At 55.8% G+C, this 27,975-nt stretch overlaps 1 protein-coding gene across 1 annotated transcript; it reads right to left on the bottom strand.

The window, feature by feature from the left end:
- Positions 1–1,359: 1,359 nt before the first annotated feature.
- On the bottom strand, positions 1,360–27,902 carry Draxin (dorsal inhibitory axon guidance protein). The gene is made up of 7 exons (XM_070037377.1): positions 27,827–27,902; positions 14,899–15,317; positions 12,929–13,119; positions 10,209–10,320; positions 9,561–9,650; positions 7,631–7,720; positions 1,360–5,651 (listed from the first exon to the last, which is right to left on the bottom strand). The coding sequence occupies exons 2-7, from the start codon at positions 15,305–15,307 to the stop codon at positions 5,539–5,541; spliced, it is 1,005 nt and encodes a 334-aa protein (XP_069893478.1). The 5' UTR covers positions 15,308–15,317; positions 27,827–27,902; the 3' UTR covers positions 1,360–5,538.
- Between the last annotated feature and the right edge of the window lie 73 nt (positions 27,903–27,975).

Below are 27,975 nucleotides of genomic sequence, written 5' to 3'. Positions count from 1 at the left end.
TGACCTTTTACCTCAGCTCCATTCTGGTTTGGGTTCACCTCCCAGAACAGGAAGAGTTTGTGCCGCTCAGTGTGTCCTTCTCAGACCACTGACTTGGGGGTTGGCCACTGGGATGGGCAAACCACAGCCCCGGGCCCAGATCCAGCCCACACCACTCACTGCATTCATTTGTTTGCACAGGGAGGGAGGGGTAGGCTGAGACACCCATGGGAACGGAACTTCTTGGACCGATTCTTCAGAGCCATCTGCAGTGATTGCTTCACCTGGGGCCTGAGCAGGAAGGTTTGAGGGAGCCCTGCTCAGCCCTGAGTTACCCAACAGGCTGAGCCCCGAGGCCCAGAGAGCCTCAGAGCCCTGGGTGGCTCTCCGCATTTTAGGAAATGCTGGTGTCCTGTCCAGGCTGGGCAGTGAGATGTCTGTGGGGACACCAGGCCCTGGTGGGGGGGGGGGGACGCGGGGACAAGCCTGGGTCTAGCCTTGGCTATGCCAGGATATGATGCCACCAGGGGGCCAGAACATACCCGGCTCTAACACCCGGGTCTCCGAGGGCGCGGGCAGCGCTGTGGGGCGGTGCTGGCAGGGTCTGTGGCTAAGAGACGTCCTTCCTGTGCCAAACTCTGCCACTGCCGGGCAGTTCACATGCTGTTCCAAGATGGCATCTGAGCCTGCCCAGAGCTGGCCTGAGCACTAGCTGCTTCCTCCTCCTGCCTCCCCCCCGCCCCCCCAAAACTGGCATCTAATGTGTGAGTGCATGCACGCACACACGTGTGTGTGTGTGTGTGTATACGCGTGCATATGCACACGCGCGTGCCAGTACTGGGGCTTGGATTCAGAGCTTGGGTACTAGCTTTTTCCACTCAAGGCTGGCTCTCTGCCACTCGAGCCTACAGCTCCTCTTCCGAATATTTTTGGTTCATCGGAGATCAGAGTCTGGCTGGCTTTGAACCTTGATCCTCAGATCTAAGCCTCTTGAGTGGCTAGGATTACAGTTATGAGCCACTCACTCCCAGGGATATCTGATTGTCTCTGCTTGGCTACTCCTAGGGTGAAGTTTCTGGAAGGCTTCCAGTAGTGACCAGCTTCATAATCTCTCAGTGACCCCAACCCCCAAATGGAGAGTGAGGTGAAGACATGACCCCCCTCCCCACCAACCCCCAGGGGTCGGGCTGGAGGACCATCAAGGGTCCAGGCCAGGGAGAGGGCGGAACTGGGTCGCCTTGCCTGCAGCCCAGTTCAGAGCAGATGTCAATCAAACCTGTGGAGAGAATGAACCGGAAGTGCGGTGGGAAGACCCTGACAAGGCAGACCGACCATCCCACTGGGAGGGAGGGAGGGGGAGCGGAGAGCAGGAAGCAGGGCTACCAACCATCTCTTTATTTACAGCTTGGGAGATCACATGCAGTGTGACATTGTGGGACTACAAGGCATAGCACCCCTGTGTGCCCACACTTTAAAGACCCTCCCCTCCCCTTGAAACTTCCTAAAAGTCAGAGCACCCTAGGGCCAAGAGCGGCAGGCAGGCCTGGTGTGCCAGTGTAAATACACCAGTGGATGCCAGCCCAGGGGCGGGGTCTCTGAGCCTGCAAATGTGTCACCCAGGGTAAGTGGCCCAGAAACGACCTCCCATTGGCCAACACGTGCCTGAACACAACCGTCCCGAACCACCCAAACGTCCTCCCCGGCAGGCATTTCCCTTTTCCCCTCTGACCCATGACCTCAGGCTTTCTCATCCTGAGAATGATCTGGAGAATGAACCGGCCCGGGGCCAGGTGGCTGGGTCCATTCCTGGTATTTGTGAGTTAGCAGTGTGGAATGGGCCCCAAGATTCTGTCATTCTACCAGGCCCCCAGATAATGCTCCAGGTTCTGGAGATGGTGAGAGGGGTGAGGACCCAACTCTGGGTCCTGGGCTGGGTAACCTCTTGTTTTTGCACTCCAAAAGGCACTTCCTGTCACCTAGACGCAGATGTTACACGGCCACCCCTGCCCCTTCCTCCCTAGCACACCTGGGGGTGTGAATGTCGAGGTGCAGCGATGGCCCCCAGTCCAGCCTCAGGAAGTTCCCAAGGAGGCGCCTCTCCCCTCTCCCCAGCACCCCGATACCTGCCTGATGTTTCCCATGCTTTCCTGTTGCTGGGGAACAGGACTGGCTGGTGTGAACACGGCTTAGTAAAGACCCATATGTAGCATCTTGGTGCTTTTTCTGATGACCCTCATGTCATCAGAGCCTTGGTCAGTGCCCAGCAGCTGTGGGGTTGGTGCTTGGCATCGCTAGAGCACAGCAAAGCAGTGGTGGTAGGCTTTGTGGGGCTCAGGGGAGGGCAGGCCTCAGCAGCTCTGGGCTTTCTCTTGGGCCCCTCTGAGCTCCCTGTCCCCTGGGGAACATCTTCGCACTCATGACTTTCTCCTTCAGCACCCGGGGTCTGAACTATGTTATCTAATGAATGCTATCCAGAGCTGCATCTAGGAGACTCCCACCCTGCCCACCACAGGACCTTTCCCAAGGGAGCGTCTCCCAGCCCAGGGTTCTACAGAGCACCCTTTGCAGCCTGCCTGGTGACATGAAAATACCTTTGAGCATGTGATGGATCTTTGCAGGAGAGCAGAAGATCTGCTAAATAAATCTTCTAAATAATCAACTAGGTAATACTGGGTCTCCGTGTACTGTGTGCCCAGCATCTTAAAGGATCGTGTACTTACTGGTCCTGACATCTCTAAGAAGGAAGAGCTGTTGGCTGGACACCTGTTGCTCATGCCTATAATCCTCATGACTCAGGAGGCTGAGATCTGAGGATTCAGATTCAAAGCCAGCTTGGGCAGAAAAGCCCCAGAAACACATATCCAATGAACCAACAAAAAGCTGAAAGTGGAACTGTGGTTCAAGTGGTAGAGCACCAGTCTTAAGGTGAAAAGCCAAGCAAGAGTGTGAGGCCCAGAGTTCAAGCCTTAGTACCAGTGTGCACGCATGCGCGCGCACGCGCACACACACACACACACACACACACTTTCAACAACTTTCCAAAGGGCAGCAAGGGGTGAGAGTTGGAATAGGCTGTTTGATCACTTCACCGTTTTGCTCTATGCCTGGGCGATGTCCCTTGGCATTTTGCTCAAGGCTGGCATGCGACTGCTTGAGCCACAGCTCTACTTCCAGCTTTTGAATCATTAGCTGGAGGATCTCACAGACATTTCTGCCTGGGCTGGCTTCACACCATAATCCTCAGATCTCAGCCTCCTGAGTAGCTAGGAGATAGGCATGAGCCACTGGCACCCAGCCCCCCCCCCGTTTTATGGGCACACATTGGTGCCCATAACATTCATTTTGATGGTGTCCACAGATGCTTCAAGTGCCAGCCGACTGGACTCATGTGACACTGTGTGGTCTATAAAGCCTAGGACATTTATTTGACCTTTTAAGGGAAAAGGATGCAGAACCTGGAGTGGAGGACACTGGTTTATCAGCAAAAGAAATTTAAGATAGACCTAAGAAAGAACTTCCTGGCAGAGGAATGGATACAATATTTGGAGGGGGAGTGAATTCTCGATTCTGGAGTTAAAAGGAGACCCCTTACTATCCCCCCCCACACACACACAGGTAAAATGGAGGCAGCCAAGAACTGGGTCTGGAATTCCCACAGTCCTCTACGCCTTCCGGCTTTGTCTGGACTGTTTCCCGTAGTTGATGTCCCAGGACCACAGCTACCATGGCCTCCAGCCACAGCAATGCTGGGAATCACCGACAGCACCTGGCTCCTCTCTCCCAAGGTCAGGCTCCCCTTCCAAGCAGCCGGCTCTGACCTCTCCGCCTCCCCCACCCTTGCTCTGCCCCCAGACTCCCATGCCTGCTATCAAACTTGAGCAGGGAGGGAAGAACAAGCATATTTGATTTCTTCTAGATCTGCCTGTTCTCCTCGGTGTCTGGCCCTTGGTCCTGACTGATCTAAAGCAGTAAACAGCCCTGGCATCCCACGGGCCTGGCTGTGGGCGAGGGGGGTGAGAGACTTGGATGAACACAGGTTTCTTGGTTCAGGCAGCTGGCCAAAAGGGAGAAGTGAGTGGGGTTGTAGCTCTCCTGGGTGACCCTCAGATCTGCTGGGATGCAGACAGACATTCTGGGTGGGCATCTTGGGTCTGGCTTAGGTGCCCCCCCACTTCCCAGTTTGGGGGGGGTGGGGAGAGCTCTGCTGAAACATGGAATGGAATCTAGGATGGTCCCTGAGGGGGCTGCGAATTACCGAAGTGGTGTGCAAGGGTGCATCTCCATGCTTGCATCAGACTGTGGGGGTCAAAGGCCTCAGGACAGGACAAGGAGGGAATGTGGATCCCAGAGCTGGAGGAGCAGAGCCATGAGTCAGAAAGAACATTACTGTTTCCCAATCACGTCATGTCTCAGAATACTGCCAGAGAGCGGAGACGCCTCGGCCCCCACAGCACTCCTTAAGTGGTGCTTAATGTAATGAATTTGAGGAGAAATGTCCTGGGGTGGAACCCTGGGTCTTGGGAGTGCCACACGAGTGCTTGCTTTGTGTTTAAAGATGACACACTTGACAGCGGCCTGCGGCTCACGCCTGTCATCCTAGCTACTCTGGAGGCTGAGATCTAAGGACCGTAGTTCAGAGCCAGCCTAGGCAGGAAAGTCTTTGAACTCTTACCTCCAATGAATCACCCCCAAAAAGCCAGAGTGGAGCTGTGTGTGGCACAAGTGGCAAAGCACTAGCCTTGAGCACAAAAGCTCAGGGACAAACACCCGGCGCCCCGAGTTCAGGGCTCATCACACACACGCAAATACACTTATGTCCACAGAAGACTGAGAGAGCTCACACTATTCTAGCCACAGCAAAAGGAATGACCAAGGAGTGTGTCTCTGTTGCTGAAAGCTACAGGAAAACCTGGCATCAGTTCTTAGCTGTGGAGAGGCAGAATGAGGGATGGGGGGCTTAGTGGTCCATAGCCCCCCCACACACACCCAGGTTCCGATCTGCCCCCAGCACCCAGCCAAGGTTGCTTCTGCTCTTCAGGTCCCAAGTGACTTGACTTCATTCAGGGGACCCCAGACAATCAGGGGACTCAAGTGTGTCTCCACGTTCTGCCCTGCAACAGGGCCACTGTGCCCACTTGAAAAGGCCACCGGACGATTCACAGAGACAACGCATGTGACTGCACCAAGCACAGAGACAGACAATGCATGTGACTGCACCAAGCACCGGCCGAGAACTTCCAGATCCACCGCCTGCCTTGACCAGGGCCTCTGAAGTCGCCTCCAGTTTTTCACCTTGAGCCTGTGGTAGTGCAGCTGCCCAGCAGCAGAGGGCGCTGTGCACATGGCCGTGAGGGAGATGCGGACTGCATGGTCCAGCAGATGGGGCAGGAGTGCCACCCTGCAGTCCTGGGCTTGAGGCCCGGCGTCCGGGGCCTGAGTCCATGGTCTCTGCCACCTGTCCCCCACTTGATCTCCCACTGCTAGCTACAAACCCCAGGTCCAGCTTCCCCAGACCTCGGGGGCTCAGCCCCGGGCCAGTGGGGAGGTGGCTCCCTGGCGCTAAACGTTGATGAAGGATCCTTGGTCACCATCGGCCGACTCGGGCTCCACACAGCGCCCCTTCCTCCTCGTGACCCTGCGGTTTCGGTGGAATCTGGCATAGCAGCGCAGACCTGGGCAGAGGGGAGCTAAGGATCAGGCCATGGGCCTGCTCTCCTCCCTCCCCTCCCCTCTCTTCCCCTCCCTCCCTCCCTTTACCCTACCCCCTCCATCTCTGCCCGAAGGCCCCTGGGTGCAGCAGTGCCTGGATGGGTTTGAAGGGGGGACAGGGTGGGGTGAGGCATATGGGTGAGGGGTGGACCAGGGGATATTTAGGGCAGTGATGATAATAAACTATAGTTAATAATGTACCTGTATTGATTTTGCCCCACAGTACTAAGTGAAAAGGAAAATGATTAAAAATAGGGAAACTGCAGGGCTGGGAAGGTGGCTCAGTGGTAAAGCACTTGCCTTGCATGCATGAGGCTCTGGGTTCAATTCCTCAGCACCACATAAGCAGAATAAAAAAGCCGGAAGTGGTGCTGTGGCTCAAATGGTAGAGCGCTAGCCTTGAGCTGAAGAGCGGAGGCCCAGAGTTCAGGCCCCACGACCGGACCCAAAAAAATAAAAAATAAAAATAAAAAATAGAAACTGCAGCTGGGTGCCAGTGGCTCACACCTGTAATCCTAGCTACTCAAGAGGCTGGGATCTAAGGATCTTATCTCCAATTAACTACCAGAAAATGGAAAATGAAGCTGTGGCTCAAGTGGTAGAGTGCTACCATGAACAAAAGAGCTCAGCCCCACAGCTGACATATATATGGATACTGCAACTGGGTGGCTCACACTTCTAATCCTAGGATCACAGTTCAAAGCCAGCCCAGACAGCAAAGTCCAAGAGATCCTTATCTCCAAGTAACCACCAAAAAGCCAGAAGTGGCTCAAGTCATAGAGTGCCAAGTGAGAGCACAAAGCCCTGAGTCAGGTCCTAGTACTAGGATACACACACACACACACACACACAGACACAGACACAGACACACACACACTGTATGTGTGTATCTCCAAATCTCTATCTATCTATCTATCTATCTATCTATCTATCTATCTATCTATCTATCTACCTACCTACCTACCTACCTACCTATCTATCTATCTATCTATCTATCTATCTATCTATCTATCTATCTATCTATCTACACTTTGTGTGTGGAAATCATTCCAGGGGAAATTTCTGTAAACCTTCAGGAGTTGCTTAAGACCATTGTGGGGGGCTGGCTGGGAAGGTGGCTCAGTGGTAGAGTGCTTGCCTTGCATACTTGAGGCCCTGGGTTCAATTCCTCAGTACCACATCACCAGAAAAGGCTGGAAGTGGTGCTGTGGCTCAAGGGGTAGAGCGCTAGCCTTGAGCTGAAGAGCTGAGGGACAGCGCCCAGGCCCAGAGTTCAGGCCCCACGACTGACAAAAAAAAGCAATACTCTGACTTTAGTTTTTGTCCTCCCTTCCCTTCCTTCCTCCTTCCCTCCCTTCTCCCTTCCCCTAACCACTCGGGTCTGAGTGTGTCACTGTAAAGTAGGGATTGTAACGGCTCTCCTCTGGGGATGGCTGTGAGGATCCCAGAAAAGAAGGAAGGGCTTGGCACAGAGCCGGGCACACTGGGCACACGTGTGCAGGTGGGCACATGGACAGCCTGAGGTGGAGCTCAGGGGAGTTAAACAGCCCAAGAGAGGCCCGGCGGGGCCCCGGTGTCCCGCCAGGGATAAAGCTGAGCTGTCAGCGCCAGCCTCCTCAGGTTGGATCGGATTGAAACAGATCTGGCGATCGCGCCAGCTTGTATTTCAAGGGGTGAGAAAAACAAATCTGAGAAACAGTGCCAGGAGTGGAGACAGTGGGAACCCAGACCGGGGTGGGGTGAGGGGGGGCGGGGGGGCCTCCAAGCAAAGCTGATCTGAGTTCACATTTTCTGTTCCCAGGGGATGCTCCTCCCTCCCCAGCCCTTCCCACCCTCGGCTTCCTCCCACCCTTGGCCACTCTCCTAGGAAATCCTGTGTCCTCCCCTGTCCTGCTCCCTGCAGAGGGGGCTTGGGAGCACAGGGCGCCCCTCGGGGTCTCACCTTCCACACACATGCAGTCATCGAAGCATTTGTTGTTGAGCCCACGGTTGTGGGGCGTGCACAGGTGCCCCCGCAGGTCGCAGCAGGTCCCTGGTGACACACGGCGCACACGTGGTCAGCCACGCTGCTCCTCCCTCCTGCCCTGCCCTGCCCACTGCCCCACTGGACAGGACATCGGTCACCTGGGAGGCCGGCCCTGTCCCAGCAGGCTGGGCCATCTGGTGAGGCGCTACCCATGGGTGTCATGGCTGACATCCCGGGGGGCGGGCCGCTGGCGGGAGACCCCAGCTAGGAACGATCATGAGCGGAATGGAGGTGCGACCACCTCACAGGGAGATGGGGGATACAGCTAGGGGTGCCAGGTGTGGACTAGACTTGGACATCGGGCCCTCAGGGCTCATGGGCGCCAGCATCTTTCTGACAGATGAGGGCCCAGGCACAGCTTCTCCTGAGCCGGCGCTCAGGGACACGGTCTGTCTATCCAGTTGGCTCAGACAATAGTGTGAGAAAGAAACAGCCCGTGAGGAGGCGGGCCAGGCGGGAGTGGTGTCTGGCCACCATCATGGTGCTCAGATCTCTCCCAAGGACAGTGCCGGATTTCTGGTTTTTGGGTTGGTTTTTGCAGTGACAAAAAGGGCACGTGGCTGACCGTCTCCAGCTGCTGGCTGTGACAGAGGTCGCCTCTGCCGGTGTCCAGCCCCAGCTGAGAACCAGCGCAGCAAGGGCCCCAGGGCTGGCCTCCTCCGCCCAGCCAGGCCTGGCCCCAGGACTCCTGTTTCACGGGCTGAGACTGATGTTACTCTACGCACCCTGCTTCCTCTCCTTAGGCTGAGCACCAGGGGCTCATGCCGTAACTACTCAGGAGGCTGAGAGCTGAAGATTACAAGGTTCAAAGCCAGCCAGAGCAGAAAAGCCCTTGACTCTCTCTCTCTCTCTCTCTCTCTCTCTCTCTCTCTCTCTCTGTCTCTGGTCAGTTGTGGGGCTTGAACTCTGGGCCTGGGCCCTGTCCATCAGCTCTTCAGTTCAAGGCTAGCACTCTACCACTTGAGCCACAGCACCACTTCCGGTTTCCTGGTGGTTCATTGGAGATAAGAGTCTCAGGATTTCCTGCCTGGGCCGGCTTTTAACTGTGATTCTCAGATATCAGCCTTCTGAGTAGGTGGGAGTATAAGCGTGAGCCACCGGCCCTCAGCTCTTTATCTCCATTTAACCAGCAAAAAGCCAGAATTGGATCAGTGGCTCAAAGTGGTAGAGCACTAGCCTTGAGCAAAAAGAGCTCAGAGACAACATCCAGAACCTGAGTTGAAGGCCCATGACTGACAAAAATAAAAATCAACAACAATCAAAACCAATTTGGGCCCTTGGGTAAGACACTTAGCCCTTCTCTCCCTAGGGCCCAGTGGGCTTTGTAGCAAACAGAATGGCAGGGTCTCTCTGTCTCTCTCTGTTTCAGTCTTTCTCTGTCTCTTTGTCTGTCTGTCTCTCTCCTCCCCTTGGGTTGCTGTAGGTATTAGGTGAATTCATGTACAATAGCCACCCTTAGGAAATTGGCTCTCTCGTGGTTATTATTAATTGTCTATAAAGAGTCAGGGACCCTTGGCCAGGCACCAGTGGCTCACGCCTGTAATCCTAGTTATTCAGGAGGCTGAGATCTGAGGATCGAGGTTCAAAGCCAGCCTGAGCAGGGAAGTCTGTGAGACTCTTATCTCCAATAAACCACGAGAAAACCGCTGTGGCTCAAGTGGTAGAGCGAGCTAGCCTTGAGCTGAAGAGCTGAAGCAGAGCACCCAGGCCCAGAGTCCAAGCCCGAGAATGACAACAACAGCAACAACACAAGAGTCAAGAACCCTCAGGCATTGCTCCCAATGGGAAACCCCTGCCCCACTCCATGCGGCCCAGCCTGGGGCCCTGGGTGTGGGCACGGGGGTACCTGGCAGGCAGTCCTGGTGGTGGTCACACGGTTCTCCTTCGGCTGGCGATGTCTCATTGCCGTCACCAGAGAGGTGGCCCCGGTGTTTCTCTGGGGACAAGGTGTGTCATCAGAAGTTGAAGCCCAGCAAGGAGAACAGAGGGAGGGATTAAATACACGACTCTGGTATTCCAGGCAGCCTGGCATAGCTCAGACAAGCCACTACCTCTCTCTGCCTCAGTTCTTTCTTCTGTAAAGTGGGAGCAGCTGGGTGCCGGTGGCCCACGCCTGTAATCCCAGCTACTCAGGAGGCTGAGATCTGAGGATTGTGGTTCAAAGCCAACTTGGGTAGGAGAGTCAATGGGACGCATCTCTAAGTAACTACCAAAAAAAAAGCTGGAAGTGGAGCAGTGGCTCAAGGGTGAGAATGCTCACCTTGAGCACAAAAGCTCAGGCCAGCGCCCAGGCCCAGGCCTGTGTCCCCACGGGCTTGGCATGGGGTAGGCACTTGGCATCATTTTCTTCCTCAGTGCTGGCTCCAGGCTGACGAGCCCCCAGCCCACTTTTGGCTATCTGCAGCTCAAACCACCCTCCATGGGGGCCTTACCTGGCAGCACGGGGCCAGGGAGGGCCCTGGGTTCCAGGTGTGTGTGGGAGAGCTGGGCATACCTTTCTTCTTTGCAGAAGGCCAGACTTCAGGTTTTAAGTCTTCATAGTCGGTCCAGTCGAACAAGGCCATGTCCAGCGTGGGCATCACCTCTCCATCAGACCTGGGCTGCCCCTGAAGGGGAAGAAGGAGAGGACCTGAAACCTTCCCACCAGAGAGCAGGAATGGGGGGGGGGCTCAGGCCCCAGAGGAGAAGCTGCTCCTCCTGCTCTACATTGGTGAGCCTCTGTTCCAGCCAAGTGAAGCCCAGCCCTGGAGACTCACGCCTGCAATCCCGGCTGCTCAGGAGGCTGAGATCTGAGGATTGTGGTTTGAAGCCAGCCTGGAAAGGAAAGCCCATAAGACTCTTTTTTTTTTTTTTTTTGGTCAGTCATGGGCCTGAACTCTGGGCCTGGGCGCTGTCCCTCAGCTCTTCAGCTCAAGGCTAGTGCTCGACCACTTGAGCTACAGCACCACTTCCGGCTTTTTCTGCTTATGTAGTGCTGAGGAATTGAACCCAGGGCTTCATGCATGCAAGGCAAGCACTCTACCACTGAGCCACCTTCCCAGCCCTCCCAAACACTCTTTTTTTTTTTTTTTTTTTTGTCGGTCGTGGGGCTTGAACTCTGGGCCTGGGCGCTGTCCCTCAGCTCTTCAGCTCAAGGCGAGCGCTCTACCACTTGAGCTACAGTGCCACTTCCGGTTTTCTGGTGGTTTATTGGAAATAGGAGTCTCGCGGTCTTTCCTGCCCGGGCTGGCTTTGAACCGCGATCCTCAGATCTCAGCCTCCTGAGTAGCTAGGATTACAGGCGTGAGCCACCAGCGCCCGGCTCCCATAGCACTCTTATCTCCAGTCAACCATTAAAAAGCCAGGGCTGGGAAGGTGGCTCAGTGGTAGAGTGCTTGCCTTTTATGCATGAGACCCTGGGTTCGATTCCTCAGCACTACATAAACAGAAAAAGCCAGAAGTGGCACTGTGGCTCAAATGGTAAAGCGCTTGCCTTGAGCTGAAGGGCTGAGGGACAGCACCCAGGCCCAGAGTTCAAGCCCCACAACCCCCCAAAAATCATTAAAAAACCAGGAGTGGAGCTGTGGCTCAAGTGGTAGAGCACCAGCCTTGAGCAAAAAAGCTAAGGGACAGTGTCTAGGACATGAGTTCAAGCCCCAGGATTGGCACAATCACACATATTATGACTATGGCCTCTCTCTCTCACACAAATGATTTTATTATACTTGTATTCTTTTTTTTTTCTTTTCTTTCTTTTTTTTTTTTTTTTTTTTTGCCAGTCATGAGGCCTGAACTCTGGGCCTGGGTGTTGTCCCTCAGCTCTTTAGCTCAAGGCTAGCGCTCTACCACTGGAGCCACAGCACCACTTCCAGCTTTTTCTGCGTATGTGGTGCTGAGGAATCGAACCCAGGGCCTCATGCATGCAAAGCAAGCACTCTACCACTGAGCTACCTTCCCAGCCCCTATTCTTGTGTTCTTGGGACCACTAAAGACAATACTTTTTTTTTTTTTTTTTGGTCTGGTCGTGGGGCCTGAACTCTGGGCCTGGGCACTGTCCCTCAGCTCTTCAGCTCAAAGCTAGCGCTCTATCACTTGAGCCACCTCCCCAGCCCAGACAACACTTTTTCTTGTGTTTGAGGCCATCACTGAGTAAGATGAGGGTCATTTGGGAAAGCAAGTATCTTTCAACCAGGAGTGACTGAAATTACAGAAAATGAAACTGGGGCTGGGAAGGTGGCTCAGTGGTAGAGTGCTTGCCTGGCAGGCATGAAGCCCTGGGTTCCATGCCTCAGTACCACACACACAGAAAAAGCCAGAAGTGGTGCTGTGGCTCAAATGGCAGAGTGCTCAGGATAGTGCCCAGGCCCTGAGTTCAAGCCCCAGAACTAGGCGTTGGGGGGAGGGGAGTGAGTGAAATTGTAAATACTTGTCAGTGCTGATTTATAAGTTCTATTCCATTATACGGATCCCTTGAAAGGACTTTATTTTGGGAGCTCTCAGAGCTGCAGAGGAGTCAGGAGTGAGCGGGTGAACTCCAACACAGCCTTCCACAGGCAGCAGCAGTGGCATTTATGTGAGCGTAGACAGAGCAAAGGCTGACTAGCACCAGGTGAGCCTAGGCCATATGGGGAGTTTTGGCAACACTAGGGCCTGAACTCAGAGCCATGTGTCTGCTAGGTAGGTGCTCTACTACTTGAGCTATGCCCCTAGCCTTTTGTTACTTTTCTAATAGGAATCTGCTTTTGTCCCCAGGCCAGGCTAGACCACAATCCCGCTATTACTGCTTCTCTTGTAACCGGAGTGACAGGTGTGCCCCAATGGGTCCAGTCTTTTTTTTTTTTTTTTTAATGTATTGAGATGAGGGTTTCATAAATGTTTTGTCGGTGTTGGCCTCGAGTTGCGATCCTCCTGACCTCAGCCTCCTGAGTCGTGGGGATTATAGGTGTAAACCACAGCACTCGGCTGGAACACGGCTTTAAAAATTACTAGACTGTTCTGAGCTCTTTTGAATGGGGTTCTTTCCCAAGTCCTACCACCCTCTGTGCGTGGAGACCCGAATGCTAGGTTGGCGCTTGCTTCCTGGGCTCTGCCCAGAGTGGGCTCCGGGCCCTCTTCCTCAGGATAGAGTCCCGCCCAGCAGGGTGGGAACTCAACTGCCCTGGCATCAGAGGCCTTCCTACATGGCCCTGCCCATCTCAAGAGCCCTTCCAGCCCTGAGCTGCGGGGGGCCCCTACCTGGGGCCGCAGGGAGGTGACCGGCAGGATCAGGGACTCTTCCGTGGCAGGTGTGGCCTCCAGTGTGGTCAGGAAGAGCATGGTGGGGGCCAGGCTGGTGGACGACTCCTCCATGGCGGCCTCCAGGATCTGGTCTTCAGGCAGCTCCGCCTTCTTCATCAGGGAGCTGGGGCCTCGGATCAGCGCTCGGCCTGAGACCCGGCAGCAAGCATAGGTTGATCTGCTGCCACACACCAGCTCAGCCCACCTTTCCCACCGCCAGCCACGGGGTGGCAGGGACCACGTGACTTAGTCCAGGTACCATCCCCGCCGCTGCCTGCCCTGCTTGGGACCCCGGACAGAGGAAACGAGTCGGTGAAGCCCGCCTCCCAGCATTCTGGCAAGTCCCCTAGGAGCTGGCTGAGGTGGGCGTGTCGCATAAGAGCTAGAGGGGTTAACCCTGGAAGGCTTCCTGGAGGAGGTGAGGTTGGGTCTGTAGCAGTCATCTCACCTTGCAGAATTGAATCCCAGAAGGCAGATAGGGGACTTTAGGGGACTTCAGAACCATTCCTTTGGAACCATTCTTTTTTTTTTTTTCCTTCCCTTAAGGAAACAGCCAGAGGCTGAGCCTACAGGTTCCTCTGTCCCTTGCCCCCTGCCACTGCTCCCTGGAAGCCAGGAAGTGGGGCTGGGTGGAGATGGAGCCATGCATGTGCCCTCCTGCTCATCCTCAAGGGTGCCCCAGAGGATCTCCAGGCTCCCAGGCTGGGGCTTTGTCTAGGTTTGCCCGCTGGGGTGGGTGGGGTCTCAGGAGCAAGCCCTCCCCCCTTCCCACTTGTGGGAGGAGGGAGGCAGAGGCCCCACCTCTTTCTTCCCAAAGGAACACCAGCATGTCCCTGGCCCTTCCTGGCCCCTAGGGGCAGTCTTGTCCCATGAAGAGACAGAAGCTCCAAGTGGGCTGCTGGGGCCTTGGGGAGACTGGGGAAGTACTACCTGTGAGCTAGCTGCCTAGGGTTTGGCTTTGGTTTTTTTTCAGAGACTGGACAGGGGCCAAGGGAGGGAAAAGAAGGGAGGGAGGCCTGGGTGGCTTGGAGCTCACTGTGGATAAGCCCTCCTGATACACACAGGGTGACACAGGGGAGTGGGGGTGTCATGTCTCCCCCCAGGGTGCTAGGGTTTAGGTCTACAATACATCCCAAAGGCCCAGCCTGTGATGCTGCTGCCTTTTTAAAAGGTGGGGCCTGGTGGGAGGAAGTGAGGTTATTGGGGGCGTGGCCTCCAAGGAGCTATCAAGACCTTGGGCTCTTCCCCTCTCTCTGCTTCCTGGCCCCCAAGAGGTGAGCAGCTTGAGCTCCAGCCATGACTCCACTCCAGGCCCAAAGCAGGGTGGGGGGAGGACATAGATGGGCTAAGACCTTTGAAACCACCAGCCAAAGGACGTGGTTTCCTTCTTTAATTAGTTTATCTCTCAGGCTTTGGGTGGTGGCTATAGAGAGCTGACAGACACATGGAGTCACTTGTACTCAGGTGACAGAGTGGACGCCGGTCCCACTGAGGATGGACTTGGACTTGTTATGGTCTGCTGCTCATGCCTGAGTCTAAACATTCACAAATCAGGTCTCCACTCTGAGGCTGGGGGAAGAGGGAACATTATCCTCAAGGTGGAGCCAGGGGGCTGATCTTGGTGGATCTGACTTCAGAGCCTCCACTCTGTTCTACAATTGATCGAATGAGAGGCTAGAACAGCGATGAGCTGTTTTGTCTATACCTAGCACTTAGAGTAGGATAGATTTAGGTTAGATACAAGGCAGAACTTCCTGACACAGGAGGAGGATCTAACTCGCCTGCCTCCTCCACTACCTACACCACCTCTCTGAGATCCCGCCACTCTTCTGGGTGCTTATTGTCTGCAGCTACCAGGAGACCCAGTTGGCCTCCCCCTCCTGCCCTGGGCCATCGCCCCTCCCAATCCTCCCCAATCCCCGAGCTACCTCGGTGTGGTTTCAGCCTGTCTCTGCGTCTCTTGTGCTCCCTGCCACGTTTCTTCGCCCTCTCCCACCCTGGAGGCCGGGGCTCCTTCTCGGGATAGGGTGACGCCAGTCCCAGGAACAGCTCCTTGTCCAGCAGCAGGCCTGCAGGACTCTGTCCAGGCAGCTGCCCCCCAGGGAGCCTGGAGGCCTGCTTGGGGGTGGTGACCACTGCTCCATCCTGAGCCCGGCTGGGCATGCCCGGGCCCCGCCGGCGGTGATGGCTGCCCCGTGTCCATAGCACAGAGCCTGGGTCCCTGTGAATCTCAGGCAGGTTCCGGGCTGGGCTGAGCGAGCCTGCCAGGCCCCCCTCCAACAGCACCAGGAGGCTGAGGAGCAGCGTGGGGACCCTGCAGAGGGTGGATGCTGCCATTGGCTCTGCCCTGCAAGGAAAGTAGTTCTCTAGGGTAGGCCCCAGCCCCTGCTTCTGGTCCCAGATCCCTCACCCACTGTTAGGACTTCCTTCTTCTTCTGGTACCTGTACGGAGGCTTCTTTTAATTTAATTTAATTTTTTTAGTCCAGTCGTGGGGCCTGAACTCTGGGCCTGGGCGCTGTCCCTCAGCTCTTTAGCTCAAGGCTAGCGCTCTACCACTTGAGCCACAGCACCACTTCCAGCTTTTTTCTTTTTTGTTTATGTGGTACTGAGGAATCGAACCCAGAGCCTCATGTATGCAAGACAAGCACTATACCACTGAGCCACCTTCCCAGCCCCAAGCCTTACATTCTTGTATGGCTTTCCACTCAAGACTGGTGCTCTACCATCTGAGCCTGTTTAATTACAGATAAGAGTCTCTCAGATATGTGTCTAGGCTGGCTTTGAACCTTGACCCTCAGATCTCAGCCTCCCAATTAGCTAGGATTACAGGTGTGAGCTACCAGTGTTCAGTTAACTTGGTTCTTTTTTTTTTTTTTATAGTCAGTCGTGGGGCCCGAACTCTGGCCTGGGCGCTTTCCCTCAGCTCTTCAGCTCAAGGCTAGTGCTCTACCACTTGAGCCACAGCACCACTTCTGGCTTTTTTTTTTTCTGCTTATGTGGTACTGAGGAATTGAACCCAGGGCCTCATGCATGCAAGGCAAGCACTCTACCACTGAGCCACCTTCCCAGCCCCCAACTTGGTTCTTTTTGTTGTTCTGGTTCTGGGACTTGAACTCAGGGTTCTGTCCTTTAGCTTTTATGCTCAAGGCTAGCACTCTTACCACTTGAGCCACAGCTCTGCTTCCAGTTTTTTTTTTTTTTTTGGTGGTTAGAGATAAAAGTCTCATGGTGTTTCCTGCCCAGACTGGCTCCGAACCACGATCCTCAGACCTCAGCCTTCTGAGTGGCATGAACCACTAGCACTGGGCTTAACCAGGTTCTTAACAGGGATGTTGGGGGACTGTGCCCCCTAGGGACTCTCCAAGCTAATGGCATCTAGGAAGGGGAGGGGTGCAACCCAACCATGCACAGAACAGGCCCCAGCAACATTCATCTGGCCGGGGAAGTTGGTGGTATCCAGACTGAGCAGCCGTGGCCTACATCGGGACCTGCAGCCTCCAGGCTCCAGCCCCGACTGAAATTCCTTTCTCTGCACAGACCTCTGCCCTTGGCCAAGTCCCCTGCTGCACAGCGGAGCCCTGCAGAGCTCCAGAATGCACTGCAAGGCGCTGAGACTTGAGTGGGAGCCTACATGCAAACAAACAGAATAATAGCACACCCCATGCTACGTGCTCTGGGCAGGTCTGTTTTGCTGTCTTTCAACCGCTCTCTGAAAAGGCTTCTGTGATTGCTCTTGTTTTCTGAAGTGGCAATTAAGGCTGAGTGGGTAAGTCACACTTTGCGAGTGTCATTGTGTGCATGTGTGTGCGCTTGCGTGCTGGTCCTGGGGCTTGAACTCAGGGCCTGGGCGCTGTCTCTTTGCTTTGTTTTGCTCAAGGCTGGTGCTCTGCCACTTGAGCCACAGTTCCACTTCTGGCTTTTCGGTGATTAATTGAGATAAGGGTCTCCATGGACCTTGTCTGCCTGGGCTGGCTTTGAACCTTTGTTCTCAGATCTCAGCCTGAGTAGCTAGGATTAAGGGGGTCGGGCGGGGGGGGGGGTGTGAGCCAATGCCCAGCCCAGCTACTCTTCTTCTCCTTTCATCATGAGCTCTTGGCTCCCTGGAACTCCTGACATTGTCCCTGCAATGCTGATGAGTGTTGGGGTCTCTGCAGGCTGGCTCTGTCTGCTCTCTGTCGTCCCTGCCACATCCCCCCAGGATGCTGACCTCTGGGGCAGGAGGTACCCAGAGGACTGTTCAGCGGGGCTCAGGAGGCTGGTGGCTGGGTTGGTGGGGGTGTCTGTCTGGCCCTAGGGCCCTGCCCCCACATCAACCCCACTCCATCTTCAGATGGCACCAGGCCGGCTGATTGAATTTTTATGGCCTTCCCAGAACTCCATTAGGCTCCCCAAGGTGCTTACACCATGGTTTCCTTGTGATTTGTGGCCAGAGAATAGCCCAGGGCTGAAGAAAGATTGGCAGGCCTGGGAAAGTTCCCTAATCCCCCAGCATCTTCTCGGCTCCTGTGCCCCCCCCCCCCAGGCTCGCAGTACCCAACTCAGAGGCAGGAAGGGAGGCCAGGAGGGAGGCCCAGGGGGGAGGCCAGGAGGGAGGCCAGGAGGGAGGCCAGGAGGGAGGCCCAGGGGGGAGGCCAGGAGGGGCCCTCCTCGCACATCCGGACTCCACTGAGCCAGCTAGGCTCCTCCTGGGGCTAAAAGTGAACGCATAAGTCTCCTCCATCCTTTTCCATTTTGTCCCCTCAGGGGACCAGCCTGCAGGTGAAGGGGGACATTGGTGACACCATTTCCTCATCCCCATCCATCCGGACCGGAGGTCATAAACTGCAGTGCTCCCCCAGGGCCTCTGGCTAGTGAGGCTGTTCCCGAGGCAGCCCCGTGGGGGCCCAGGAGCCTCTGGACGCATCAGTCCAGCTTCGTTCTGTTCAGAGCAGGGCTGCCGTCCAGGCCGGCATTTAGTCTGACCACAGTGGGACACCGCCCTCGGCACTCCCTGTCATGGGGAGAAGGGACAGGCTGGGTCTGGGTTGGACGCTGTCCAACTCAGGACCCGTCTTTCTGTCCTTCAGATGCCAGCAGGACGTCCCCGGGCCACAGAGAACCTTTGGGGCATCTATCTGTTGGTGGATGGAATCCATCATTCTGGGATAAAAGAGGGGAGGACGGGAGATTCAGGGAATGCAGGCAGGGGGCAGATGGGGACTTGGCAGAGGCTGGCAGGCCTGTGGGCACAAAGAGGCCGCTCACTGTCTCTGACTGTGAGGATGGTCAACGACTCAGTACCTTCCCACCAAGCACTTTTTCACCCAGCATCTTCCCACCCAGTACCTTCCCTCTTAGCACCTTTCTAACTAGCACCTTCTTGCCCAGCACCTTTCCACTTAGCACCTTCCCACCCAGTACCTCCCCACTTAGTACCTTCCCATCCAGCACACACCTTCCCACTTAGTACCTTCCTACCCGGCACCTCCCCACTTAGCCCCTTCCCATCCAGTACCTCCCCACCCAGCATCTTCCTAACTAGCACCTTTCCACTTAGTACCTTCCCACCCAGCACTTCCTTCCCACTGAACCACAGCCTCCTCATTTTGGTGCTGAAGAATCTGTACAGTGTGGCCCGGAGCTCATTTTACAATACCGACTTCTGCTTTCTCTTCTTCACACTGGGCAGAGGCTGGCCCCTGGCCCCCAGGACACCCCATCTTTGCCGTCTGTTCTCACACAGGCTGGCCCCTCTGCCCTGAGCACCCTCCATCTGTCCCCAGGGTTTCCTGCTCCATGCAGCCTCCTCCAGTCCCTGCCCCGGTGCACTGCCTTCTCTCTGTTCCTTCACAGCCCTCCCTGGCTCTTGCAGCCCTGGTCTGCCAGGCTGGACGGGGCATCTCGGTCTTTTTATCTAAGCCCTGCCCAGACAATGACACTCGGGGGCGGGGCGCTGCAAGATCAGGCACAAGTCTAGGCACTGGTGACTGCAGATTAGGGTGCAGGGGACGCCCTGAAGTGGGTGTGCACACACGTGTTGTGCATATGTGTGCCTGTGTGTGTGTACTGGGTACACAGGGTAGGGAGGAGAATGTATGCACCCTCCCCCCCCACTTCAAGCCCATCAGATCTTGGAACAGCCCAACCACCAAGATGCCAACCTGGCAGAGCGCCACTCAGGAAACATGGGCTGCCACAGAAGCCGTGCCAAGGATCCCCAGCGATGAGGTGACAGGCGCCCATCCATTCCTGTCACTCTGGAAGCCAGTTGGAGGCCATGTCACAAAGCAGCAAGCATCCAAGTGAGAACGGGAGGCAGGCGCTCCCCCCGCCCCCTCCTCAGACGGCTCTGCCCGCAGCTCACTCACAAAGCCGGCCTAGGAGCCCGAGTGGATCCTTCGCCCCTGCCCTCCATGCTGGGCACAGGCCAAGCCCGGAGCTGATCTGAATGGGCGTGGTGGACAGACCTCAGGAGTGTCCATCTTGACACAAGTCCAAACAAACAAAAAATGATCCTAAGCCAGGCTCCGGTGGCTCACGCCTGACATCCTAGCAAATCAGGAGGCTGAGGTCTGAGGATCATGGCTCCAAGCCAGGCAGGGCAGGAAACTGTGAGACTCTTTTTTTTTTTTTTTTTTTTTTTGTCAGTTGTGGTTCTTGAACTCTGGGTCTGGGCACTGTCCCTCAGCTCTTCAGCTCAAGGCTAGCACTCTACCACTTGAGCCACAGCACCACTTCTGGCGTTTTCTGCTTATGTGGTGCTGAGGAATCGAACCCAGGGCCTCATGCATGCAAGGCAAGCACTCTACCACTGAGCCACCTTCCCAGCCCCCTGTGAGACACCAAAAAAATGCTGGAAGTAGAGCTGTGGCTCAAGTGGTCAGAGTACCAGCCTTGGGCTGAAAAAGCCAAGTGAGAGCCAGAGGCCCTGAGTTCAAGGCCCAGTACTGGAACACACATGTATACATGCGTGTACACACACACACACACACACACACACAGGCACACCATCCTACTAACAGAATTATAACACTTGAGCTCCCCTCCACTTGTCTACAAACAAGGAAACAGGCTAAGTAATGGCAAGCCACAAAGTAGCGGCTGCACTGGGGATACAGGATACAGTCCTTGCCTCCAAAGCCAGTGCTCAAAGCTCCCCCCCACCACATGCACCTGCCATTCCCTGGAGAGCACTTGGGGGCGGGAAGCAACAGCATATGCAAATGAGATAACTAATCCCTTCGAAAGCCCTTCCCCACCAGCAGCCTTGCCTCTGGGGCTGAGGGCGCTCCTGCTATGCCCGCAAGACAACTGTGGAGCTCAGCCACCTGGCTCCCCAGGACAGCTGCAAGACCAGATTTCTACCATGCTCTAGAGGGCCCACAGGTTGCCTGGTGGGCTGGGGAGCGGGTGCTGGCTGAGGGGTGTCAGGATTCTATGCTAGGGCCAAAGGATTGCCCCCCCCATCCAACAAGAATTCAGGCCCTGTCTCCAGTCTTGTGTGAAAGTGGTATGTTGGAGGTGTGAATCTTGGCCAGTGCTGTTGTGGAGCAGAGCTTTTGAATCTAGTTCACCTAATAGAATTTAATTCACCTAATCTAATTCACACACTGTATTTTAGCTGGGCACACCTGGAATTCTAGCTACTCCGGAGGCTGCCATCTGGAGGATAACAGCTTGAAGCCAGCTTGGGCAGGGAAGTCCCAGAGACTATCTCCAAATTAACCAGCAAAAAGCTAGGGTGGAGGCATGGCTCAAGCTAATCAAGCAGGCTGAGTGGCACCTGTTGTTTTTTGTTTGTTTGTTTGATTTTTGTTCTTCCAGGGCTGGGGATTGAAGCTCAGTTAAGTGCTTGCCTACCATGCACTAGCGACCTTGGATTCCACCTCCAGCACCACAAAACAATATTTTCTGTATGTGTGGGCCGGGACTGGGGCTTGAACTTGAGGCCTAGATGCTATCCTTTGGCTTTTTTCACTCAAGGCTAGCACTCTACCACTTGAGCCACAGCTCCACTTCTGGCTTTCTAGTGGTTTACTAGAGACTCACACATTTTCCTGCCCAGGCTGGCTTTGAACTTCAATCCTCAGATATCGGCCTCCTGAGTAGCCAGGATTTTTCTGAACTGGAGCATCAAGCAAAGCCAGCTAGAGACTCAGCTCAGCACTGGTGTGACAGGAACCTACCCGGGCACCGGCAAATACCTAGGAGGACAGGAAGTGGCCACTTCCTTTGCCTTTGTTGACTTCCTTTAAAGAAGTTTGGCAGGGGGCTGCACAGAATCTAAGTAGAGAGGCTGAAAATGTAGGGCTTACAGCTGCAGCTGCATAAATCAGAGCAAACATTGCGGGGGTGCTACACGGCTCATGAAATACGTTTTACTGGCTTTATGTGAAGTATTGGGATTCTGGGTTAGATTTCAATTGAGAAATCTCAACTGAATACCTCCCCAAAAGATTTTTGGGGGTGGGGGGTAGGACTGAGGCTGTATTTCAAAGGTAGAGAGCTTGCCTAGTGTGCAAGGGTCCTGGATTCCACCCCAGCACTGCCCAAAACAAGCAAAAACAAAAACCCCACTTTGTGTGTGTGAGAGAGAGAGGGAGGTAGGGGAGACTGAGCCCCAGACTCTGGGTCAGCTGGGCATTTACAGTCCATGGTAACACGACTCCTCCATGTGTCTATCCAGCTACCAGCCACAGGTAGGGAGAGGTGACAGACCGTCCCTTGGGGCCTGCAGGTGCCCACCAGGGCTGGGCCATGCATGTACCAGCACGGCCTGCGGGCACACCGTGTGAAGGCTAGCCCAGCCAGGCCCAGACGGTGCTCAGCCTTGCCAGCCAACTCTGGCTGATTGCTGAGCACGAGGGTGACCCTTACAGATCTGACTGCTGGCAAGGGCACCTGGAGACTGGCACAGGGCCTCTCTGAGGGGGTACGGCCATCTTTCAGGAGCGCCTCACCAGAGGGAAAGTGTGCTGGACAGGGAGAGGCTCCGCTCCCCACAAAAACATAAGCCCTCCGAGGCTTATGAGAAAGTTCAAGTCCAGCGCTGGTGGCTCTAGTGGTTGTGCGCACAAGCAAGTGCGTACGTTGGTACTAGGGCTTGAACTCAAGGCCATGGGATTTGAACTTTGGGCCTGGGCGCTGTCCCTGAGCTCTTCAGCTCAAGGCTAACTAATGCTCTACCTCTTGAGCCATAGCACCACTTCTGGTTTTCTGAGTGGTTTATTGGAGATAAAAGTCTCATGGACTTTTCTGCCTGGGTTGACTTTGAACTGCGATCCTCAGATCTCAGCCTCCTGAATAGCTAGGATTACAGGCGTGAGCCACCATGCCTGGCCTACTTAGAGCTTTTTTTTTTTTGTCAGTCATGAGGCTTGAACTCTGGGCCTGGACACTGTCCCTCAGCTCAAGGCTAACACTCCACCACTTGAGCCACAGTGCCACTTCCTCTTGCTTAACAATTTTGCTCAAGGCTGGTGCTCTACCACTTGAGCCATACCTCCCCTCCCATTTTTTTGCTGGTTATTGGATGGAGATGAGTCTCAGATTTGTCTGCACAGGCTGGCTTTGAACCAGGATCTCTAGATCTCAGCCTCCTGAATAGCTGAGATCACAAGTGTGAGCCTTCAGCGCCTGGCATGAGTTTCAATCATTTTGTCTGGGGCAGCCTCAAAGTGTCATCCTCCTGATCTCTGCCTTCCAATTAGCTGGAATCATAGGTAGGAGTCACAGGACTAATGAAAGGTAGAGGCACAGACATAACCATTAAGAATTAAAAGATAGGTCCCCCAAACCTGTTAAACTAGCCATGGATGAACTCCACTGAGCACAGTAAAAGGAGCTGTGTGACTTAAACAAGTCTCTTAACCTCTCTGATGTTAAGATGTGGAGTAAATGCAATGAGTACGGCTAATGGCTGCTGTTATTATGAGATGGGGAAAGAGAGGAATCAGGGAGCTAGGGACGGGGTGGGGCAAGGCTCAGGAGGCCTCTGGAACCCTTTGTGGCTTCACGTGCAGGGGGCCACATCCTCCTTGTTGAGTCGGGTGATGGATGGCCCGGTGGACAGCACTCGGCCACCCTGGAGGGGACCATTGTCTTAGCAAATGAGATTTCACTTCCCTGCAGGGGTGGCTCCATCTGCTTTAACTGTGTCCCACAGCAGCTTTGGGCTCTGCACCCCCCCCCCAGAACTGCAGAGGCTTTCCTGGCCAGGGCCTTCCAGCTCTGCCTCCTCTCACCCCCATCCCGGACGCCGTCCCCCCCACCCCGCCACCCGGCCTACAGCTTCTGCCTGATCACAGATCCTCAACAGCCCTCCTCTCCAAAGCAGTTTGTGGGGGGAGGGAGAGAAGCCCCACCGTCTCCCAAACTTCGTTATCTTGGTGCCCAGACGATTCAGCATCATTTGTCATTTGCTCAGACCTGTCACTTAATCTTCAAGTGACAAAACGCCTTCTGTGGGGTTCTGGCACAGGCGGGCGAGCAGGAGAGATGTGGGTGTGAATCCTGCCTCCTGCGCTGAACAAGCCATGTGACCCAGGCAAGTAGCTTCACCTCTCTGGGCTTCTGTCCCACATTGGAACAGTGAATACATTTCTTTTTTTTTTGGGGGGGGGGTCTGTCGTGGGGCCTGAGCTCTGGGCCTGGGCGCTGTCCCTCAGCTCTTCAGCTCAAGGCTAGCGCTCTACCACTTGAGCCACAGCGCCACTTCCGGCTTTTTTCTTTTTGCTTATGTGGTGCTGAGAAATCGAACCCAGGGCCTCATGCATGCAAGGCAAGCGCTCTACCACTGAGCCACCTTCCCAGCCCCGTGAATACATTTCTTTAGGTTTCAGCTGTTGGACATCTCCTATTCTAGGCCTAGAGCTTTGTGTGTTTTATCTAATTAAGTTCTTTGCATTGGATGATATTTTTCAGATAACAACAACAATGGCTACACGGAATTATCAGGATAAATATTTGAGGGACTAGCCCAAGGTTGCACAGCAAAACAATCTATAGAGGGCTGGGAAGGTGGCTCAGTGGTAGGAATACTTGCCTCCCCTGCATGAGCATCAGCACCACATGAGCAGAAGAAGCTGGAAGTGGCACTGTGGCTCAAGTGGTAGAGTGCTAACCTTGAGCTGAAGAGCTGAGGGGCAGCGCCCAGGCCCAGAGTTCAGGCCCCATGATGGACAAAAAAAAAAAAAAAAAAAAAGCAGTAGAGGTGGGATTTGAACCCATAGCTCCGTGGCTCCTTTGCATCTGACCATTCCTCCTGTCCCCATTCAGTAAGGAATACCAGTGCAGTTGCTGGGGTTCTTGGGGACCAGAGACATGTGCCTAACCCAGAGGCTGGGAGAGTGACACACAAACTCACAGGCCTAGGATGCCCCCATCTACCTGCTCTGGATACCAGCAGGGCCTTACTCCACAAACCCTCCGCTCTCCCAGCCCAGCTCCATCAGGGACAGGTATCAGGTGGCCAATGGCAGGACATGGGATTGGGGTGTGGTGTGTTATCCACTCTGGGAGCAGGGCTTAGCCACCTTCTGTCTACACTGCTGGAGAGAACACATTGGTTCCCCGCCCCCTCCCCCACACCCCTGCCCCGCCATCACCTATGCAAAGGAAAAGGCTGGGTTAGAACTGGCAGAGGGGTCAGGTCAGAAGCATGAAGACAAGCAAGAGGTTGGTGCCTGGGGCTCTGGCCAGTAATCCTAGCTATTTGGGAGGCTGAGATCTGAGGATCAGAGTTCAAAGCCAGTCAGTAAAACTATCTCCAATGAACCAGCATAAAGCTGGAAGTGAAGCTGTGGCTCAAGTGGCAGAGCTCAGGCCTTGAGCAAAAAAAAAAAAAAGAGAAAAAAGAAAAAGAAAGAAACAGGCTAAGGGAATGGCTCCCAGGCCCTGAGTTCAAGCCCCTATACCAGCAGTAAGACTAAACTAGGGCTGGGAAGGTGGCTTGTGGTAGAGTACTTGCCAAGCATGCATGAAGTCCTGGGTTCAATTCCTCAAAACCACATAAACAGAAAAAAAGCAGAAGTGGTGCTGTGGCTCAAGTGGTAGAGTGCTCGCCTTGAGCAAAAGAAGCTCAGGGACAGCACCCAGGCCCTAAGTTCAAGTCCTAGGACTGGCGAAACAACAACAAACAAACAAAAAGCTAAATTAGTAAGAGAAAATGAATATCATCTCTAAAATAGCAGTAAATTTAAAAATAAATAGGTAGATAGATAAGAGGCAGTCTGGGCAGAATGAGGGATGCTTGTATGACCCTCCACCCCGGAAGCCCCCTGCTCTTCCAGGAGGAACAGTGGCTGAGCCAGTCTGCCCAGTGAGCCCCTTCCCACCAGTCTGTTTCCTCACCAAGCACAGAGATCATCACTTTCCAGAGCACCGCCCAGCCCCAGGAAAGCGGGGACTTTCAGCACCCATCCGCCCGGCCCTCACCATGCCTGGCTAGAGTGCTTGGCTCTGGACCCAGCTCGGCCCTGGCCTGGCCAGCAGGACCAGGCAGAACTTGGGGAGAAGCTGTGGTTTACAATTTTCCATTCATTCGTGCCCTCTGGATCAAATGTGCATGGAGTATCTACTCTGTGCCAGGCTGGAGGAGCCCCAGCCCCAAACCTAGAGAAGAACAGGGAATGAGGGGGAGTGGTGGGCTCCCACAGGACGGTCACCCACCTTGGTCACCGGGGAGGAAGTGGGCTTGGACTGAATGCAGGCCAGGGAAGACACCTCAGACAGAGGGGGGAGCTCTGGCAAAAGCTCAGAAGTGGGGGCCCAGCCACGATCTGGGGAACTTGGGATGTAGATGGGGGGGAAGATGCCTGGCAAAGGGCTGGAGAGGGGGGCAGAAGAGGTGTTGGAGCTGTGGGGGAGTTTGGGTGAGGAAGGGAGATGGATTGAATGGGGGGAGGGAGTACTAAGGTTTCCACGTGGTGTAACTCCCAGGAGGTGACAGGATCTGCTGAGTTAGCTTCTCAGGAAAACTGCTGGGGGGGCGGGGGGGGGCAGGGTATGGAGGAAGAGTTGGCAGGGGCCAGTTCAGCCAAGATGGATCTGTCTGCGGGGCAGAAGAAGCCTGGATGGAGCTGGGGGTGGGGAGGTGGGGGGAAGTACGGCCCATTCTTGCCTCTTTAAAGGAAAAGCTCCTCGCCAATGCTTTCAGCTAGCTGTGGCTGAAACAAAAACTCAGCCAGGGCAGCCAGGCCTCTGCCAGCTGAGAGCCTGCCCTCTCCCGAAGGGGCCCTCAACAAGCCGTGTGTTCTACATCACGGCCGGACATCTGAGGCGTGGGAGCCATGATCAGGGGGTTCGTGGGTGATGCTACAGTTCTGGGTCCAACCGAGACAATCCCCAGGAGAAAGAAATGCAAATGACTTGAGGGCTAGCACCATTTTAAAAAAGTAGAAGAAAAGAAATTGTGCAGGATGAGAGGTTCGGAAGTGGGGGTGAGCGGTCCCCATGCCTCCTGAGGGCCGGCCAGCAAAGCACCCATAGTTCATATTCCCTATTCCACCTGCCTTTTAAACTCTGACTGTAGGACAGGCAGAGAGGAGAAAGCAATGGCAGGGAAGCATGGCTGCCTGGGTCCTGCGTGTGCAAGAGAGGGTGGTGGGAGGGTCCCCGTCTCCACACCTAGAATTCATGGTGTTTTCTGCGGTGCTCCTGTCCTCACCAGCACCCACTACCATTGCATTGGCTTTCCTCCCATTTGGACACACGCCCCTGCGTGCAGGCCCTTGATCCGCCCCCCCTTTTTTTGATCCCTCTTTTATGATGAAGGCACCAGGCTCCTAAAAGACGCCTGCCTTTGTCAAGGATGTCTCCAGGAACACCAGCGCGCCATCACCCAGGAGGATGGAAGGACGAGCTGCCAACTCCGTGGCTGGCGCCAGACTAGAAGGTGGGCAGTGGGGGGGGGGTGCAGCGGGCCAGGGCGGCCGCCCCGGGAGCTGCCGCCGAGGGAGCCCCCAGCAGAGGTCGCCAAGGGAAACTTGGCGGGAAACGCAGGCGCTGTCCGGTCTCCCATAGATGAGGCCCCTGGGTGGCGAGGGGAAAAGCGGCCGTGGGGAGGAAGGGGACCGGAGTCTGCCCGGAGGAGGAAGCCCGGCACTGTCGGGGTGCTGGGGTGCAGCCCCAGATGGGCTGCGTGGGAATGCACGGGGCGCACGGGACCCCGGGCGGCGTCGGGGGGACCCGGCGGCTCTCTGGTCAGCGCTAGCCTGGGTTCCGAGGTGTGTGGGGGGTCTTCCGACGGCGATGGCAGGGGATCCCGGGCCTGAGAGACCACCCAGAGACCCAGAGACCGAGGGACAAAGAGATAGCAGGTCCCGCAGGGAGAAAGAAGGCTGCGGAGCAGAGCGGGCGAGGGCGCGCGCGAGGTGTCAGCGTGGGAAAGTGAGTGACCAGGGGCAAGGGCGGGGACGCGCGGGAGGCCGGGAGTGGAGGCCCGACCCGAGGGGACGCGCGGGAGGCCGGGAGTGAAGGCCCGACCCGAGGGGACGCGCGGGAGGCCGGGAGTGGAGGCCCGACCCGAGGGGACGCGCGGGAGGCCGGGAGTGGAGGCCGATCCGAGGGGACGCGCGGGAGGCCGGGAGTGGAGTCCCGGTCCGTGGGGACGCGCGGGAGGCCGGGAGTGGGGGCCGATCCGAGGGGACGCGCGGGAGGCCGGGAGTGGGGGCCGATCCAAGGGGACGCGCGGGAGGCCGGGAGTGGGGGCCGATCCGAGGGGACGCGCGGCGAGGGCGAGGAGCAGCGAAGAGACGGGCGGACGGCCGAGCGGGTCCGAGGGCAGGGGAGAAAGTCGCCTCCTCCCTCCAGCCGCAGGTAGCCCACCTTTGTTCCGGCGCCGCCCGGTGGGGCAGGAGGGCGGGGCCGGGCCTTACCTGTGCGGTCGGCGGGGCCGAGGCCGGGGCCGGGCGCCTGCGGGAGCGGAGCGGGCAGGCGTGCCGAGGTGCGCGGTCGGCGGGCGGCTGCGCCCAGGCTGAGCGGGACGGGTCGGAGGGGGCGGGCGGGGAGGAGGGACGCATGGGGG

The sequence above is a fragment of the Dipodomys merriami genome, unplaced genomic scaffold (genome assembly GCF_024711535.1).
Source record: "Dipodomys merriami isolate MVZ:Mamm:240054 unplaced genomic scaffold, mDipMer1.0.p SCAF_28, whole genome shotgun sequence".
Classification (NCBI taxonomy): Eukaryota; Metazoa; Chordata; class Mammalia; order Rodentia; family Heteromyidae; genus Dipodomys; species Dipodomys merriami.
The sequence above is the reverse complement of the archived record's forward strand: the minus strand, read 5'-3'. Positions and strand labels throughout refer to the sequence as shown.